General features: G+C 44.4%; 1 protein-coding gene across 1 annotated transcript in view; it reads right to left on the bottom strand.

Moving 5' to 3' along the window:
* The window catches only part of Catsper2 (cation channel, sperm associated 2), a 16,889-nt gene extending 926 nt beyond the window's left edge, over positions 1–15,963 (bottom strand). The window contains exons 1-12 of the mRNA XM_013010295.1: positions 15,775–15,963; positions 14,372–14,518; positions 13,961–14,134; positions 13,304–13,372; positions 10,768–10,940; positions 9,192–9,347; positions 8,466–8,590; positions 6,281–6,459; positions 5,979–6,078; positions 5,666–5,716; positions 3,551–3,765; positions 2,602–2,769 (exon numbers count right to left, since the gene is read on the bottom strand). Of these exons, the coding sequence (XP_012865749.1) occupies positions 2,602–2,769; positions 3,551–3,765; positions 5,666–5,716; positions 5,979–6,078; positions 6,281–6,459; positions 8,466–8,590; positions 9,192–9,347; positions 10,768–10,940; positions 13,304–13,372; positions 13,961–14,134; positions 14,372–14,516 (1,555 nt within the window). The 5' untranslated portion in view covers positions 14,517–14,518; positions 15,775–15,963. The remainder of the gene's footprint in view (positions 1–2,601; positions 2,770–3,550; positions 3,766–5,665; positions 5,717–5,978; positions 6,079–6,280; positions 6,460–8,465; positions 8,591–9,191; positions 9,348–10,767; positions 10,941–13,303; positions 13,373–13,960; positions 14,135–14,371; positions 14,519–15,774) is intronic.
* Positions 15,964–16,107: the final 144 nt, after the last annotated feature.

The following is a 16,107-nucleotide window of genomic DNA, read 5'->3' as shown; positions in this document are numbered from 1 at the left end:
TTTTTCTTTTTGCTTATGTGGTGCTGAGGAATCGAACCCAGGGCCTCATGCATGCAAGGCAAGCACTCTACCACTGAGCCACCTTCCCAACCCCCTGTGAGACTCTTATCTCCAATAAACCACCTGGGTTCAATTCCTCAGCACCACATAAGCAAAAAGAAAAAAGCCGGAAGTGGTAGCACGATAGTCTTGAGCTGAAGAGCTGAGGGACAGCGCCCAGGCCCAGAGTTCAAGACCCACTACCCACAAAAAAAAAAACAAATACTATATGCATAAGTAGAATTTTCACATGAAATCCCCTTTTACCACCAAAGGACCTTAAATTGTTTTCTAATTTTATTATTAAGTAGTTATTACAATTCCATAAATCATGTTAAGAATACAGTGCAGGGCTGGGAATGCGGCTTAGTGATAGAGTGCTTTCTTAGCATGCATGAAGCACTGGGTTCAATCCCTCAGTATCATATAAGCAGAAAAGGCCAGAAGTGGTGCTGTGGCTTAAGTGGTAGAGTGCTAGCCTTGAGCAAAAGAAGCTCAATGATGGTGCCTAGGCTCTGAGTTCACACCCCAGGCTGGCAAAAAAAAAAAAAAAAAAGGTTAAAAAGCCGGGCTCAGGTGGCTCACATCTATAATCCTAACTACTCAAGAGCTGAGATCTGAGGATTGTGGTTCAAAGCTGGCCTGAGCAGTGGGGCTGTGGCTCAAGTGGTAGAGCACTAGCCTTGAGCAAAAATGAGCTCAAGAAAAGCACATAGGCTGAGTTCAAGCCCCAAGCCCCACAAAAATAAACTAATAAAACATTTAAAAAGCCATCTTCAACTTTCTATGGTCTTCAAGCCTGTTCTTTCCAGAAACTAAGCATGATTAATAAAAGCAGGATTTCCTTCAGGCAACATTTTTTAAATTTTATTTTATTTTTTGTCGGTCATGGGGCTTGAACTCAAGGGCTAGGCACTGTCTCTGGGCTCTTCTGCTCAAGGCTAGTACTCTACCACTTTGAGCTACAGCTCTACTTCCAGGTTTTCTGGTAGCTAATTGGAAATAGGAGTCTTATGGACTTTTCTGCCTCAGCTGGCTTTGTTTGTGTCTTGTTGGTTGTAGGGCTTGAACTCTGGGCCTGGGCACTGTCTCTCAGCTCTTCAGCTCAAGGTGAGCATTCTACTAGTTGAGCGAGCCACAGCACCACTTCTGATTTTCTGGTGGTTAATTGGAGATAAAAGTCTCACACGGACTTTTCTGCCCCTGGCTGGCTTTGAACCAAGACCCTCAGATCTCAGCCTTCTGAGTAGCTAGGATTACAGGGGTTAGCCACAAGCACCCAGCTTCAGGCAACATTTTATTTATTTGTTTGTTTGTTGGTTGGTTGGTCATGGGGGCTGAGCTCTGGGCCTGGCACTGTCCCTCAGCTCTTCAGCTCAAGGCTAATGCTCTACCACTTGAGCCATAGCGCCTCTTCTGGCCTTTTCTGTTTATGTTGTGATAAAGGAACGGAACCTAGAGTTTCACGCATGCTAGGCAAGCACTCTATCGCTAAGCCATATTCCCAGACATGAAACACAGCTTTTAAAGAGAATGAACAAGTATAGTAGGGACTGAGCTGTCCAAATTATTAAGAGCCCACATTATCCTAACTCCCAGCAATTGGAATTGGACAGTATCCTCTTGAGAAATAAGCTCTCATCATAGGATTTGGGCGCCCCCTGCTGGACAAACCAAGTTTCTGGGTACTTACAGAGGAAATTGGGACCATTCTCAGAATGTGATACAAAACAGAAATATGCCTTTTGTAGGAGTGAGGCTGAATTTTTTTTTTTTTTTGCCAGTCCTGGAGTTTGAACTCAGGGCCTGGGCTCTGTCCCTGAGTCAATCTGTGCTCAGGGCTAGTGCTCTACCACTTGAGCCACAGCACCACTTCCAGCTTTTTCTGTTTATGTGGTACTGAGGAATTGAACCCAGGGCTTCATGCATACTAGGCAAGCATTCTACCACTAAGCCAGCCCGAAGCTGAATTCTTAAGGTCAAGAATAGTGAACTGGGGGTGGGGAGGTGGGGGATAGGGGAGGGGAAGATGGGAAGGGATGGGAAGGGGAAATAAAGGAGGAGCCAACAATGCTTGATAAGAAATGTACTCATTATCTTGCCCATGTAATTGTAACCCCCCTGTATGGTATTTTCACAATAAAAGAAAAAAAAGAAAAATTTGAAAGGGACGATTGATTTGAATAGGCTCTACATAAAATAGAATAAAATTTAAAAAAAAATAGTGAACTGATCCAGGTGCTGGTAGCTCATGCGTATAATCTTAATCCTAGTTACTCAGGAGGGTGAGATCTGAGGATCAAAATTTGAAGCCAGCCTGGGCAGGAAAGTCCATGAGACTCTTATCTCCAAAAAAACAGAAGTGACGCTGTGGCTCAAAGGGTAGAGTACTACCCTTGAGCAGAAAGAAGTTCCAGGTCAAGGACAGTGGCCAGGCCCTGAGTTCAAGCCCCAGGACCTGCAAAAAAAAAAAAGAATAGCAGACAGTCTTTCCCTCTTCAGTTGTATGTGTTAATCTCATGCATTTAACTTCTGGCCCCCATGACTGTCTGAAATACATACCTGCAAAACCTTGCAACTTCTTGCGCTCCTCTAGGTTATACTGAAGCATTTCCAGCAACTCAAAATATCGGAAGAGAGAATCTCTCGGCCAAACAACACGATCATCCTGATCCATATCCATTAGCCCATGCAGATTCTCATGTACAAGAGTCTCCCAGTCCAAGTCATCTGTAGGGAAATAATGCTTCTTAGAAGCATATCTAAGCAAGGCACTGATTATTCACATCTGTAATCCTAGCTACTCTGGAGGCTGAGATCTAGAGATTGCTAGATCTCTACTGCCTGGGCAGTAAAGCCCCTTTGAGACTCTTATCTCTAATTAACTACCAGAAAACCTGAAGTAGAGCTGTGGCTCAAACTGGTAGAGCTCTAGCCTTGAGAAATAGAGCTCAGGGACAGTGCCCAGGCCTTGAGTTCAAGCCCTATGTCCAACAAAAAACAAAACAAAAAATATATCTAGACAGTCTAAAGGTAAGACTCATGTCATACTTCATGTCATTGGTTGAGTATCAGCCAAGTAAGTGTGAAGCCCTTAGTTCAAATTGGCACCAGGAAGAATGAATGAAGAAGGAAGGAAGGGGGCTGGGAAGGTGGCTCAGTGGTAGAGCGCTTGCCTTGCATGCCTGAGGCCCTGGGTTCGATTCCTCAGCACCACATAAGAAAAAAACCGGAAGTGGCACTGTGGCTCAAGTGGTAGAGCGCTAGCCTTGAGCTGAAGAGCTGAGGGACAGCGCCCCAGGCCCAGTGCTCAGGCCCCACGACCAGACCAAAAAAAAAGAAGGAAGGAAGGAAAAAAGGAAGACCAAAAAAGATTTAGATGTCTCATATTTTGAATTATATATTTTTTCAATATTGTATTTGAACTTGGGGCCTTGTACTAATCAGGCAAGTACTCTACTACCTGAGCTACACAACCAGTCCTAGCTGTTTGACTTAAAAGGGAACAAACCTTTCTTCTCGCCAATACGATCAGCATATTTGGATTTTGAAGAGGGTAGATGGTCGGATTGTGCAGAATGGATAGAAGAGGAAGATGCGTGTACTTTTTCTTTCCGTTTTGTTTTTGATGCAGAGTCTTCAACATCCTCTTCAGCAGGACTGAGTTTAGACTCTTCTGAAGAAGATTCTGATTCATCCTCTGATGTCTTTTGTTGACTACTTTTTTTGCATGGTATAGGAGAAATTTTGGACTAGTGGCTTGGCTTAAGCAAGAATACCTATCTAGCAAGCATGAAGCCCTGAGTCTAAAATGCCTGTTATCAGAAAAATGGCTGAATACTTTATTTCTTTTTCTGCTCTCTTATTCATTGCTAAACATTCAGAGTCTAGACTATCAATTTCACTGAATATCTACACATTTCCTATAGCTGCTGTAGCAAATTATCATAAATTTGGTGACTTAAAAAATAAAGGGGCTGGCTATACAGCTTAAATGGTAGAACACTTGTCTAGCACATGCAAGGCCCTGGGTTCAATCCTCAACCTTGAACACAGAACAAAATAAAACAATGTACTCTTCACTCTTTTGGCCAGAAGACAGAAATTAAAATGCTGGTAGGGCTACATTATCTCTAGAGGAGGAGTGGAGAACATTAGGCCCCAAGGCCATATAAAGCATTCAAAATCTTTTGGTACTTAACAGACATACATGCTTTATTTAGCTATTCATGGGGCTTGAACTCAATGGCTGGGCACTGTTCCTGAGCTTTTGCGCTCAAGGCTAGTGCTCTACCCCTTTGAGCCACAGCTCCATGTCCTACTCTTTGATTGTCAACTGGAGATCAGAGTCTTATAGGTATTCCTACCCAGGCTAGCTTTGAACCTTGATCCTCATATCTCAACCTCCTGAATAGCTATGATTATAGATGTGAGCTGCCCTGGAGTCCAAGCCTGTTTGGCTAATTTTATGTGGCTCCAAAAGATGTTATAAATAACCAAATGGCCCTTGGCAGAAAATAGGTTCCTGACCCCTTCAAGGTTTTAGGATATAAGGTTCCTTGCCTCTTGTATCTTGTAGTAGTGGCCAGCATTCTTCAACTCCTTTGGCTTTATGGTTTCATCATTTTAATATCTGCCTCCATCTTTATATCACTAAGCTAGGTGTGTTATCATGCTATGTAATCCCCGTACTCAGGAGACTGATGATGAGTTTAAGATCAACTTAGAATAAGTACACAAGGAAGACCATGTCTTGAAAAAAAAAATAAGCCTGCCTGGTGCCAGTGGCTCATGCCTGTAATCCTAGCTTATACTCAGTAGGCTGAGTTCTGAGGATCAGGTATTGAAGCCAGGCTGGTCAGAAAAGTCAGTAAGACTCTCATCTCTAATAAACTATTAAAAAAACAAAAACCAAACCTGGAAGTGGGTCTGTGACTGAAGTGGTAGACTATTAGCCTTGAGCAAAAGAAGATGCTTAGAAAGTGTGCTCAGACCCTGAGTTCAAGCCCCAGGACTAGCACAAAATAAATAAGTAAATAAAGAAACCTCCTCCTCTCTGCCTGTGTTCTCTCTTCAGTCAATGGACCCTTGTTATTAAGATTATTGAATTTAGAGCTTCTTTGGATAATCTAGGATGATCTTATCTCAAGATCTTAATGTCTTACAACTGCAGAGACTCTTACTCCAACCTAGTCACATTCGCAGATTCGAAAGTAATGACATGGACATATAATTTTGGGGCCACCACTGAACTGATTACAACAAATAGTCACTGAATTAATAGATTCTCTCTCTCTTTCTCTCTCTCTCTCCCTACTCTCTTCTCTCTCTCTCTTCTCCTCTCTCTCTCTCATCAGTCATGGGGCTTGAACTCTGGGCCTGAGCATTGTCCCTGAGCTCTTCAGCTCAAGGCTAGCACTCTACCACTTGAGCCACAGCACCACTTCTGGCTTTTTCTGTTTATGTGATCCTAAAGAATCAAACCTAGGACTTCATGCATGCAAGGTGAGCACTCTATCATTGACCAACCTTCCCAGCCCAATAGATTCTCTCTTAAAGCCAATCTTCATCTTTAAAGATTTCTGCTTTATCCTCTTTCTATTCCAGTTCATATGTACACTCCTACCTGCCATCCGCTTTGCTTGATCTGTGTGATTTTGAGGGTGCCCTTTGTCTCCTGTTAACAAATAAGAAAACAACTGGAACAAACAAAAGAGTGAACAAAGCTATACTTAAGCACAAGCACAAAAAGCAGAGTATTCATATCATCAAGTGAAGAACGAATGGGAGGAATAAATTGAAGTTAATAGGTGAAAAAGGATATAGCCCCCATAGTAGAGGGAAAGAAATAAAGTCATAAGGTCAAAGTTTAGAAATGAAGTATTAAGGTCAGAAAGCCCTTGAAAAACAGAGCTAGGTTTCAACACATGGAAGCAGACCTCTGTATAATTTGCCGCTTGAATACGTCAGCTTTATGCTGAACCTCCAGGTGAGTCATCTCCTCATTCAGCTCATTCCTGATATTCTGAAAGTTAGTAACTGCCCAAAAGGGCCATTAAAAGTTGGGAGAGGGTGGTGACCTGGGGAGAAATCTTGGGTGGGGAACAACCAAGTCAAATATACATCCCAACATCTAAGCCTTCTGTTATCCTGGATTCTTCACCAATAATCCACCAATCCCAGCTGCCCACTGAATTTCCCAGCTATCCCTGACAGCAAGTTGTACCTTCTGTTCTCTTACCCATCATGGCCACTATGATATTTCGAAATATAATGGAGCCAAGCAACAGCCAAAGGATGACATAAATGCTGCTGATGAGACGGCTGGATTCAGGAACCTTCCAGATATCCTGAAGCACTGCGTACCAGTGATCCAAGGTGAAGAGAATGAACACTGTCACTAAGGAATTTGGTAGGTCCCTAAAGAAAGAAACATATAAACAGATGCAGAGATCTAAACGTTTCAGAAAAATGATCAATTCTTATTTTCCAAGCAATTCTTTGTATTTTTTCTGACTTTGGCTTTTTTTTTTTTTTTTTTAGTGAACCATTCTTAAGTAAAACTAGTTTTTGTTAAGTTTTCCTTTGTCATGAATACCTAGTATTATTTCATTAGTCCTGGGGCATAGTAAGTACTCAGTAAGTATATATATTCACTAATTTTCTTTTTCTTTTTTTGTCACTTTTGGGGCTTGAACTCTGGTACTTCCAGTTTTTGAAACTCAGATATAAGTCTCACAGGGACTTTTCTGCCCTGGACTGGCTTTGAGCTGTGATCCTCAGATCTCAGCCTCCTGAGTAGCTAGGATTACAGGCGTGAGCCACTGGCACCCAGCTGCATTCTCTCCTTTATTGTCATACTTCCCTGTGGCAATAACTTTTTTTGTATGGTTAGTTGTAGATAAGAGTCTCATGGAAAGGCTGGAAAGGTGGCTCAGTGGTAGAGTGCTTGCCTTGCATGCATGAGGCCCTGGGTTCCATTCATCAGTACCACATAAGCAGAAAAAGTCGGAAGTGGCGCTGTGGCTCTAGTGGTAGAGCACTAGCCTTGAGCTGAAGAGCCCAGGGGCAGTGCTCAGGCCCAGAATTCAAACCCCATGACCAACAACAACAACAACAACAAAGAAGTAACTGCTGGGGTTACTTCTACATTTGTAATCCTTAGCTACTCAGGAGGCTGAAATACGAGGGTCACAATTTGAAGTCAGCGTGGGTAGGAGAGTCCATGAGACTCTTAGTTCCAATAAACTATTCAGAAAAGCTGGAAGTGGCACTGTGGCTCAAGTGATAATGAATTCACCTTGAGCAAAAAAGCTCAGGAAGCCGGGTGCTGGTGGCTCACGCCTGTAATCCTAGCTACTCAGGAGGCTGAGATCTGAGGATCGCGGTTCAAAACCAGCCCGGGCAGGAAAGACTGTGAGACTCCTATCTCCAATAAACCACCAGAAAATCGGAAGTGGCGCTGTAGCTCAAGTGGTAGAGCACTCGCCTTGAGCTGAAGAGCTGAGGGACAGCGCCCAGGCCCATAGTTCAAGCCCCACGACCGACAAAAAAAAAAAAAAGAAGAAGAAGAAGCTCAGGATCCGGGCACCTGTGGCTCACTCCTGTAATCCTAGCTACTCAGGAGGCTGAGATCTGAGGATTGCAGTTCAAAGCAAGCCTTGGCAGGAAAGTCCAGGAAACTCTTATCTCCAATGAGCTATCAGAAAACTGGAAGTGGTGCTCTGGCTCAAATGGTAGAGTGCTCTCCTTGAGCTGAAGAGCTCAGGGACAGTGCCCCCATGACCAACCAAAAAAAAAAAAAAAGTTGATCAGAAAAAGAGAACTAGCTGAACTCCTCTCAAGATCAGAGCAACACTAATTGTTCTTTTCTCCTTCTGTCTCCTTTCTATGTTCTACTCCTATTTTTTTTTGGGGGGGGTCCGGTTGTGGGGCCTAAACTCTGGGCCTGGGCGCTGTCCCTCAGCTCTTCAGCTCAAGGCTAGCACTCTACCACTTGAGCCACAGCGTCACTTCCGGCTTTTTTCTTTTCTTTTTTTCTTTTTTTTTTGTCGGTTGTGGGGCTTGAACTCTGGGCCTGGGTGCTGTCCCTCAGCTTTTCAGCTCAAGGCGAGGCTCTACCACTTGAGCTACAGCGCCACTTCTGGTTTTCTAGTGGTTTATTGGAGATAAGAGTTTCAGGACTTTCCTGCCTGGGCTAGCTTTGAACCTCAATCCTCAGATCTCAGCCTCCTGAGTAGCTAGGATTACAGGCATGAGCCACCTGGCTGTATTTACTATTTCTATGGCCTGAGAATAATGTTATAAATGGCCTTTGGCAGAAGACAGTTCCCCATCCCTACTAGACTATGCTTCTCAGTACAGTGTTTAACCCCAATTATCCCCCTTCATTCATGCTTCACCTAGGGCTCCCTAGCCGAGCTTACGAGAAGAACATGTTGTACTCCAGGTCCTCACGAGTCGAACGGCTGTACTCTTCGAAGAAATAGATGCCAGTCACAGCAAAAATGTAGAAGAAGATGAGCATCAACATCAAGAGGAAGGTCATGCTCTATAGGTCATAACTTCAAGTCAGAGGTGGGCCAGACTAGGCTGTTTTCCACCAACAGCCCCGTCAAGCCCATTTGGCTATGTCCCATTACACCCTGATTTCTACTTGGGAGCCTAGTCATTTTTAAAACCACAGAAGTAGCCAGGCACTGGTGGCTCACACCTGTAATTCTAGCTATACAGGAGGCTGAGATCTGAGGAGTGCAATTCAAATCCAGCCAAGGCAGGAAAAGTCCATAAGATTCTTATCTCCAATCAGTAACCAGAAAACCACAAGTGGAGCTGTAGCTCAAGTGGTAGAGTGCTAGCCCTGAGCAAAAGAGCTCAGGGATAGTGCCCAGGCCCTGAGTTCAAGTCCTATGACATATATATTCATTCTCTCTTTCTCTCTCTCTCTCTCATACACACACACACACACACACACACACACACACACACACATGACAAAAAACACAAAAGTGTTTCCCCAACCCTTCTTATTTAATATTTCATAGTTCTTTTGGCCTTCTATGAACTGGACAAACTAGTTTCATGTTAAATGTTAAAACCTCCACTATACTTATGTACCTTGTTCCCTTGCTTTAATGTAATAGTGAAATCACCTTAAGGGCCCTGACCAGAGCCAAAATAATAACTCGGATTTGACAAAATCGTGAAAAGAGTTTGAGAGATCTCAACACCCGGAAGATCCTCAACAACTGGAGCCACACAGACTGGCCTGAGACCCCCGCCAGCACCACAATTTCAGGAAGCAAGGACTGCAGGGAAACACACAGATTACAAGTATAACTAAGAGCATCTAGGACCCGTTGCCCCTTCCTTCCATCATTTGCACAGTTCCCGGGACATTATTTTTTGACCATCACTACACCTCAGGATTGTTTTCCAGACAGCCTTTTATATTGAATTAAATTCTGTATTTTCATCATATCTAGCTATAAAGAGGGGGGTAAAACTAGTTTTTATCTCACTGAGATGTTGTGGAGTACAAATTAGACAAGACATGTAAAAGACTTGAGATAGTGCCTGGCACTCAGGAGTGCTAAATTAACTGGTAGATGTTATTGTTACGATTGATGTGGTTAGATTTTTAATTTGCTGTTTTGTTTTGTTTTTTTTTTTTTTTTTGTCATGGGGCTTGAACTCTGGGCCTGGACACTGTCCCTGAGCTCTTCAGCTCAAGGCGAGAGCTCTACCCTTGAGCCACAGTGCCATTTCCAGTTTCCTGGTGGTTAACTGGAAATAAGAATCTCACAGGCTTTTCTGCCTGGGCTGACTTTTTTTTTTTTTTTTTGCCAGTTGTGGGGCCTGAACTCTGGGCCTGGGCGCTGTCACTCAGCTCTTCAGCTCAAAGCAAGCACTCAAGCCACAGTGCCACTTCCGGCTTTTTCTGCTTATGTAGTGTTGAGGAACCAAACCCATGGCCTCATGCATGCAAGGCAAGCACTCTACCACTGAGCCACCTTTCTAGCCCCCAGGCTGGCTTTGAACCACAATCCCTTGAACTTAGCCTGAGTAGCTAGGATTACAGGCGTGAGCCACCAACACCCAGCCTTTTTTTTTTTTTTGCCAGTCCTGGGACCTGAACTCAGGGCCTAGGCACTCTCCCTGAGCTTCTTTTGCTCGAGGTTAGCACTCTGCCACTTGAACCACAGTGCCATTTCCAGCTTTTTCTGTTTATATGGTGTTGAAGAATCAAACCCAGGGCTTCATTCACGCTAGGCAAGCACTAAGCCACATTCCCAGCTCTTTACTTTGCTCTTAACACCAAGTCCTGCAATTACTGACTTCTAGTTGTAGAGGAAAACAAAAACAAGTAAGGCTAGGTGCTGGTGGCTCAAACCTGTAATCCTAGCTACTCAGGAGGCTGTGATCTGAGGATGGTGGTTTGAAGTCAGCCTGGGCAGTAAAGCTCATGAGACTCAGATCTCCAATTAACTACTAAAAAAGATGGAAGAAGAGCTGTGGCTAAGTGGTAGAGTGCTAGCTTTGAGCAAAAAAATTCCCAGGGACAGTGCCAAGGACCTGAGTTCAAGCCCCCAGGACAGGCACACACGTAAAATCAAGTAAGGAAATTAGGTAATTTTTTTTGTTTCTTTTTTTGTTGTTATTTTATCTACCTAGGGACAATGCTCTCTCCCCCTCCCCCAACTAATCCTTAAAGGTATCTATCCTTACCAACATGGTAACAAAAAAGTCAAAGACATTCCAGCCATTTTTCCAGAAGAGGGAAAAGCTGGATAGCCATGTAAGAAAGATCTCCACGATGAAAATAAACAAGATAAACCAAGATGCCACCTCCAAAGTCAGCTTCAATGGCCACAGTTTGATATTTGCAGATTCCAATAATTCTGTGAGAGTAAAGGGGCAAAAAAAATTTAAGGAGAAGTCAAACGATAGAGAATGATCATTTATAAACAAATCAGTTATGCCCACAATCTGGTATTTTGTTGGCTCACTGGAGAAGGAGTCTCTAAGACTTTTTTCCCAGGTTGGCTTCAAACCTTGTTCCTTCAGGTCTCAGCCTTCTAGGATCATAGGTATAGCCACAGATACCCACTCCCCTAGAGATTCTTGGAGGTGTTCCAAAGGCTTGGAATGTTAAAGATGTTGAATACAGTGTAATTTGTTTTTATCTATATGCAATTTGAGTATATTTTCCTCTAAAACACAATCATCTTAGCCTTCAAATTCACTATGACTGATATATCTATCAGTTAATGGAGATCAGAAGAGCTTTGTACTGAATCACTCTGAACAAGAGAAACTACTCTGTAGATTTTTTTTTTTTGGTTGGTTGTGGGGCTTGAACTCTGGCTCTGGGCACTGTCCTTCGGCTCTTCAGCTCAAGGCTAATGCTCTACCACTTGAACCACAGCACTACTTCTGGTTTTCTGGTGGTTAATTGGAGATAAGTGTCTCACGAACTTTCCTGCCTGGGCTGGCTTTGAACTGTGATCCTAAGATCTCAGCCTCCTTAGTAGCCAGGATTACAGGTGTGAGCCACCGGTGCCCTGCTACTCTATAGATCTTTTTTTTTTTTTTTGTCAGTCGTGGGGCTTGAACTATGGGCCTGGGCGCTGTCCCTCAGCTCTTCAGCTCAAGGCGAGCGCTCTACCACTTGAGCTACAGCACCACTTCCGGTTTTTTGGTGGTTTATTGGAGACAGGAGTCTCACGGTCTCTCCTGCCCGGGCTGGCTTTGAACCGCGATCCTCAGATCTCAGCCTCCTGAGTAGCTAGGATTACAGGCGTGAGCCACCAGCGCCCGGCACTCTATAGATCTTTTCAGGCAAGTTTTACATTGTTACTATTTTTAGTAATATCTGAGGCTAATTATATACCTGTATATATGATATATATATTTTTTTATATTATCTATCTATCCATCTATCTTTTTTTGGTTGTACTCAGAAATCTGCACTTGCTAGGCACATGCCCACTTTAGTCATGTCCCCAACTCTCAGATTCTTCTTTCTTTCATTTTTTCTTTCGTTTCACCCCCCCCCTTTCTCTCTCTCTCTTTCCTTTGTCAGTTATGGGGCAAGAACTCAGGGCCTAGGTGCTGTCCCTGAGTTCTTTTGCTCTATCACTTAAGAGCCACAGCTCCACTTCTGTTTTTTGAGTAGTTAACTGGAGATAAGAGTCTCACAGGGCCGGGAGCTGGTGGCTCACGCCTGTAATCCTAGCTACTCAGGAGGCTGAGATCTGAGGATCATGGTTCAAAGCCAGCCCAGGCAGGAAAGTCCATGAGACTCTCCAATAAACCACTAGAAAACCGGAAGTGGCACTGTGGCTCAAGGTAGAGCACTCACCTTGAGCTGAAGAGCTGAGGGACAGCGCCCAGGCCCAGAGTTCAAGCCCCATGACCCACAAAAAAAAAAAAAGTCTCACAGGGACTTTTCTGCCTGGACTGGATTTGAACTGCAATCCTCAGATTTCAGCCTCCTGAGTAGATAGGATTACAGGTGTGAGCCGGCACCTGGCTCTCAAACATTTTCTTTATAAACAGTACAAACCACTTGCTAAATGGTGAAAGTAAACATTTGCTCACACACATCTACCACACACATTTTTGTGTATGTGTGGTGCTTGGGATCAAACTCAGGACCACTGGCATGATGATCAAACGTTTTACCATTGATCCACATAATCAGTCTTCACATATGATTGTTAATATTTTATAACAGTAATTACTAAAAATATAATATTAGTAATATGCTGGTCTAAGATACACTTACTTCAATTTGCTTCTTTATATAACATAAGATAGTGACATGAGGGGCTGGGAAGCTAGCTCAGTAGTAGAGTGCTTGCCTTGCATGCATGAGGCCCTGGGTTCGATTCATCAGCACCACATAAGCAGAAAAAGCCGGAAGTGGCGCTGTGGCTCAAGTGGTCGAGTACTAGCCTTGAGCTGAAGAGCTGAGGGACAGCGCCCAGGCCCTGAGTTCAGGTCCCATGACCAGCAAAAAAAAAAAAAAAAAATGACATGAATTGGTATGGTGGTTCACACCTGTAATCTCAGTACTCAGGAAGATGAGGCAAGAGGGCTCTCCAAATGTTTCTAGATCTTAGCAGGTGTACAAACCTAACTCTAGAGGACTCAATGTAATTATCTCCATTACAATTCAGATATTTCAAAATATAAAATGACCAATTCAGAAGAAAGTATCTCCCATTCACTTCCACTTTCTCTCAATGTCAGTTCTTACCTATTTCAATCATCAGTACAATTGTGTTAAAAAAGATAATGAAAATCATGAAATTTGTGAAGAAAGTACCTGGTTGGTTTTTTTTCTTAAGGAAACATACACAGTAGGGTTCTTTCTGACTTAGGCAGGTAATATAATAAAGATATAAGCTTTGAGAATTCAAAGGCAAGGCAAAATGGGAAGGAGAAAATAGGCAGATGATGAACAACGATGGATAAAAATGACATAACAAAATAGATTATCATTTTTTAATTAATTTTTTTGATTATGTGGTACTGAGGAATTGAACCCAAGGCCTCACACATGCTAGGCAAGCACTCTGCCACTGAGCCACATTCCCATCCTCCAAAATTGTTTAGAAAGATGAGAAACAGGACAATGAGATGCTGACATTGTTTTGAGAAGTGGGGAAGGAAAGCATCTAGAGTGGTAAAAAGGGCAAAATTGATTGGAATATATTGTAAATATATTGTAAATATGTGTGGAAATGCACCCCTGAATAATAAAGCTAATATATATGAATGACATTAGGGCTGGGGAATGTGGCTTAGTGGTAGAGTGCTAGCCTTGAGCAAAAGAAGCTCAGGGACAGTCCCCAGGCCCTGAGTTCAAGCCCCAGGACTGGCCAAAAAAAAAAAAAATGACATTAAAGGATACTTTCAAGAATCCATCCGGCCCACAAGGAAAAGGGCGGCCTCTGACCACACCGCACATGAAACCTGGTCAACATTCTCTGGGCATGTGAAATTCGTCCTATACGCCGAGGCTTTATAGAGAAGCGTACAAGCTGGTGTTGATCTCCCAACATAAGACTCTTTTGACGGGCAGGATCTGTAACAAAACAGTGACAGTGTGCTCCAGTGTTCCCAGCTACTTAGCAAGCAGAGATGGGAGGATCACAGTATGAAGCTAGCCTAATTAGCTCTACTCTTATCTGAAAAACAAACTAACAGGAAAAGGATTTGGGAATGGGGGCCCCAAACAGCCACCAATTTGTTTCTTGGCTTCCTATTCTTTAGAGGGCCTGGAATCTTAAACTTAAGTGTAATGAACAAACAGGCTGCTGACCAAGTACTTCTCGAAGAGTGTGGCGAGGCACAGCTTGACTCAAGCCTTGCAAATGTTCGATTAGAGAGAAAGTATCGATGAGCCGCGAACGAATGGCATCAGCTCTGGGCAGGGGCAGGTGCCCTGCTTGGTGAGAAGTAACCATATCTGGTAGGAAAATAAAAGAATCAAAGGTCATTTCATTCTTAGAATTGCACCAGGAGTAGAGGGCTGTTATTTTTCCCCATCCTCTCTGCTTTTGAGGCCTTAGGAAGCCCATACTTACGGAACGATGAACAGTTGCCAACAAATATTGAAATACCAGGTTTTCAAAAGAATCTATTGCTCAGCTGACCAAGTGTCCAGACACCTTCCTTCTCCAATGACATTTCTAATTAAAAACCTTTTTTAGCCTAGCATCAGTGGCTCAAGTCTATTATCCTCACTACTCAGGAGGCTAAGATCTGAGGAGCACAGTTCAAAGCCAGCCTGGGTAGGAAAAATCCAAGAGACTCTAACTCCAATTAACCAGCAAAAAGTGAAGGTGTGGCTCAAGTGGTAGAGCAACAGCCTTGAAAATGAGAGATTAAGGTCCCGAGTACCAACACTTCCCTCAGAATAATAAAAAACTAAAAAAGTGGGGCGTCGGTGGCGCACACTTGTAATCCTAGCTACTCAGGAGGCTGAGATCTGAGGATCGCAGTTCAAGGCCAGGAAACTCCATGAGTTTTTTTTTTTGTTGTTGTTGTTGTTTTTTTGCCAGTCCTGGGGCTTGGAACTCAGGGCCTGGGCACTATCCCTGAGCTTCTTTTTGCTCGTGGCTAGCATTCTATATCACTTGAGCCCAAGTGCCACTTCCAGCTTCTTCTGTTTATGTGGTACTGAGGAATCAAACCCAGGGCTTCATGCCTGCCTAAGCAAGCACTCTACCACCAAGCCACATTCCCAGCCACATGAGACTCTTATCTTCAACAAACCACTCAGGAAACCGGAAGTGATGCTGTGGCTCAAGTGGTAGAGCGCTCACCTTGTGCTGGAGAGCTGAGGGACAGCGCCTAGGCCCAGAGTTCAAGCCCCCATGACCAACAAAAAAGTTGGTGGGGTGGGGGGGGGGGAAGGAAAGCAGTAGCCAACCAGCAGGAGTCCAGCCCCAACCATTCAACAACAACAATAAAAACCAGGCCCCCATCCTGGTGTGTGTATTATATCCTGGTTATCACATGAGGAATTCAGGCAGTGAGGTGGACGGTGGCTGGGCATAGGGCGCCTACCACACAAGAAGTGAAAAGGAATCGCACAAAATCCAACAGCTGGGTATTCTGACAGAAGTGCCATCCCCGGTGTGTCCTCCCTGCCCCTCTCCCCCCCCCCCCATCCCCCCCCCAACCCCGCGCCTCCACTGACATTCCCACTTCGGGCCTCACCTCAGCCCTCGTTCGCCTCCACCCACTCAGCCCTGACTTGACTCCTCTCTGCCTCGGGTTCCGACGCCCCCAGGGCTCGGCTCCCCCCACCAAACAAGACAAGCTCAGAGAGGCGGGGGGGCGCTCCGGGGGCTCGCTGCGCCCCTCTTTCCAGACGCTCCCCCGGACTCCCCTCAGGGTACAAGGCCCGGCCCCGCCTCCTCGCCGCAACCCCCCGACCCCGGGGTCTAGCCCAGCGACGCTCCGCGCCGACGCCGTCTAAGCCCCGCCCCGCGCGCTGGACCACTCGGCAGTTACCCACTGGTCCCGCCTCCTGACGTAGTCGCGACGCAG

Source organism: Dipodomys ordii, unplaced genomic scaffold, assembly GCF_000151885.1.
Source record: "Dipodomys ordii isolate 6190 unplaced genomic scaffold, Dord_2.0 Scaffold11, whole genome shotgun sequence".
Lineage (NCBI taxonomy): Eukaryota > Metazoa > Chordata > Mammalia > Rodentia > Heteromyidae > Dipodomys > Dipodomys ordii.
Note: the sequence above shows the minus strand (reverse complement) of the source record. Positions and strands in the feature narration are given on the sequence as shown.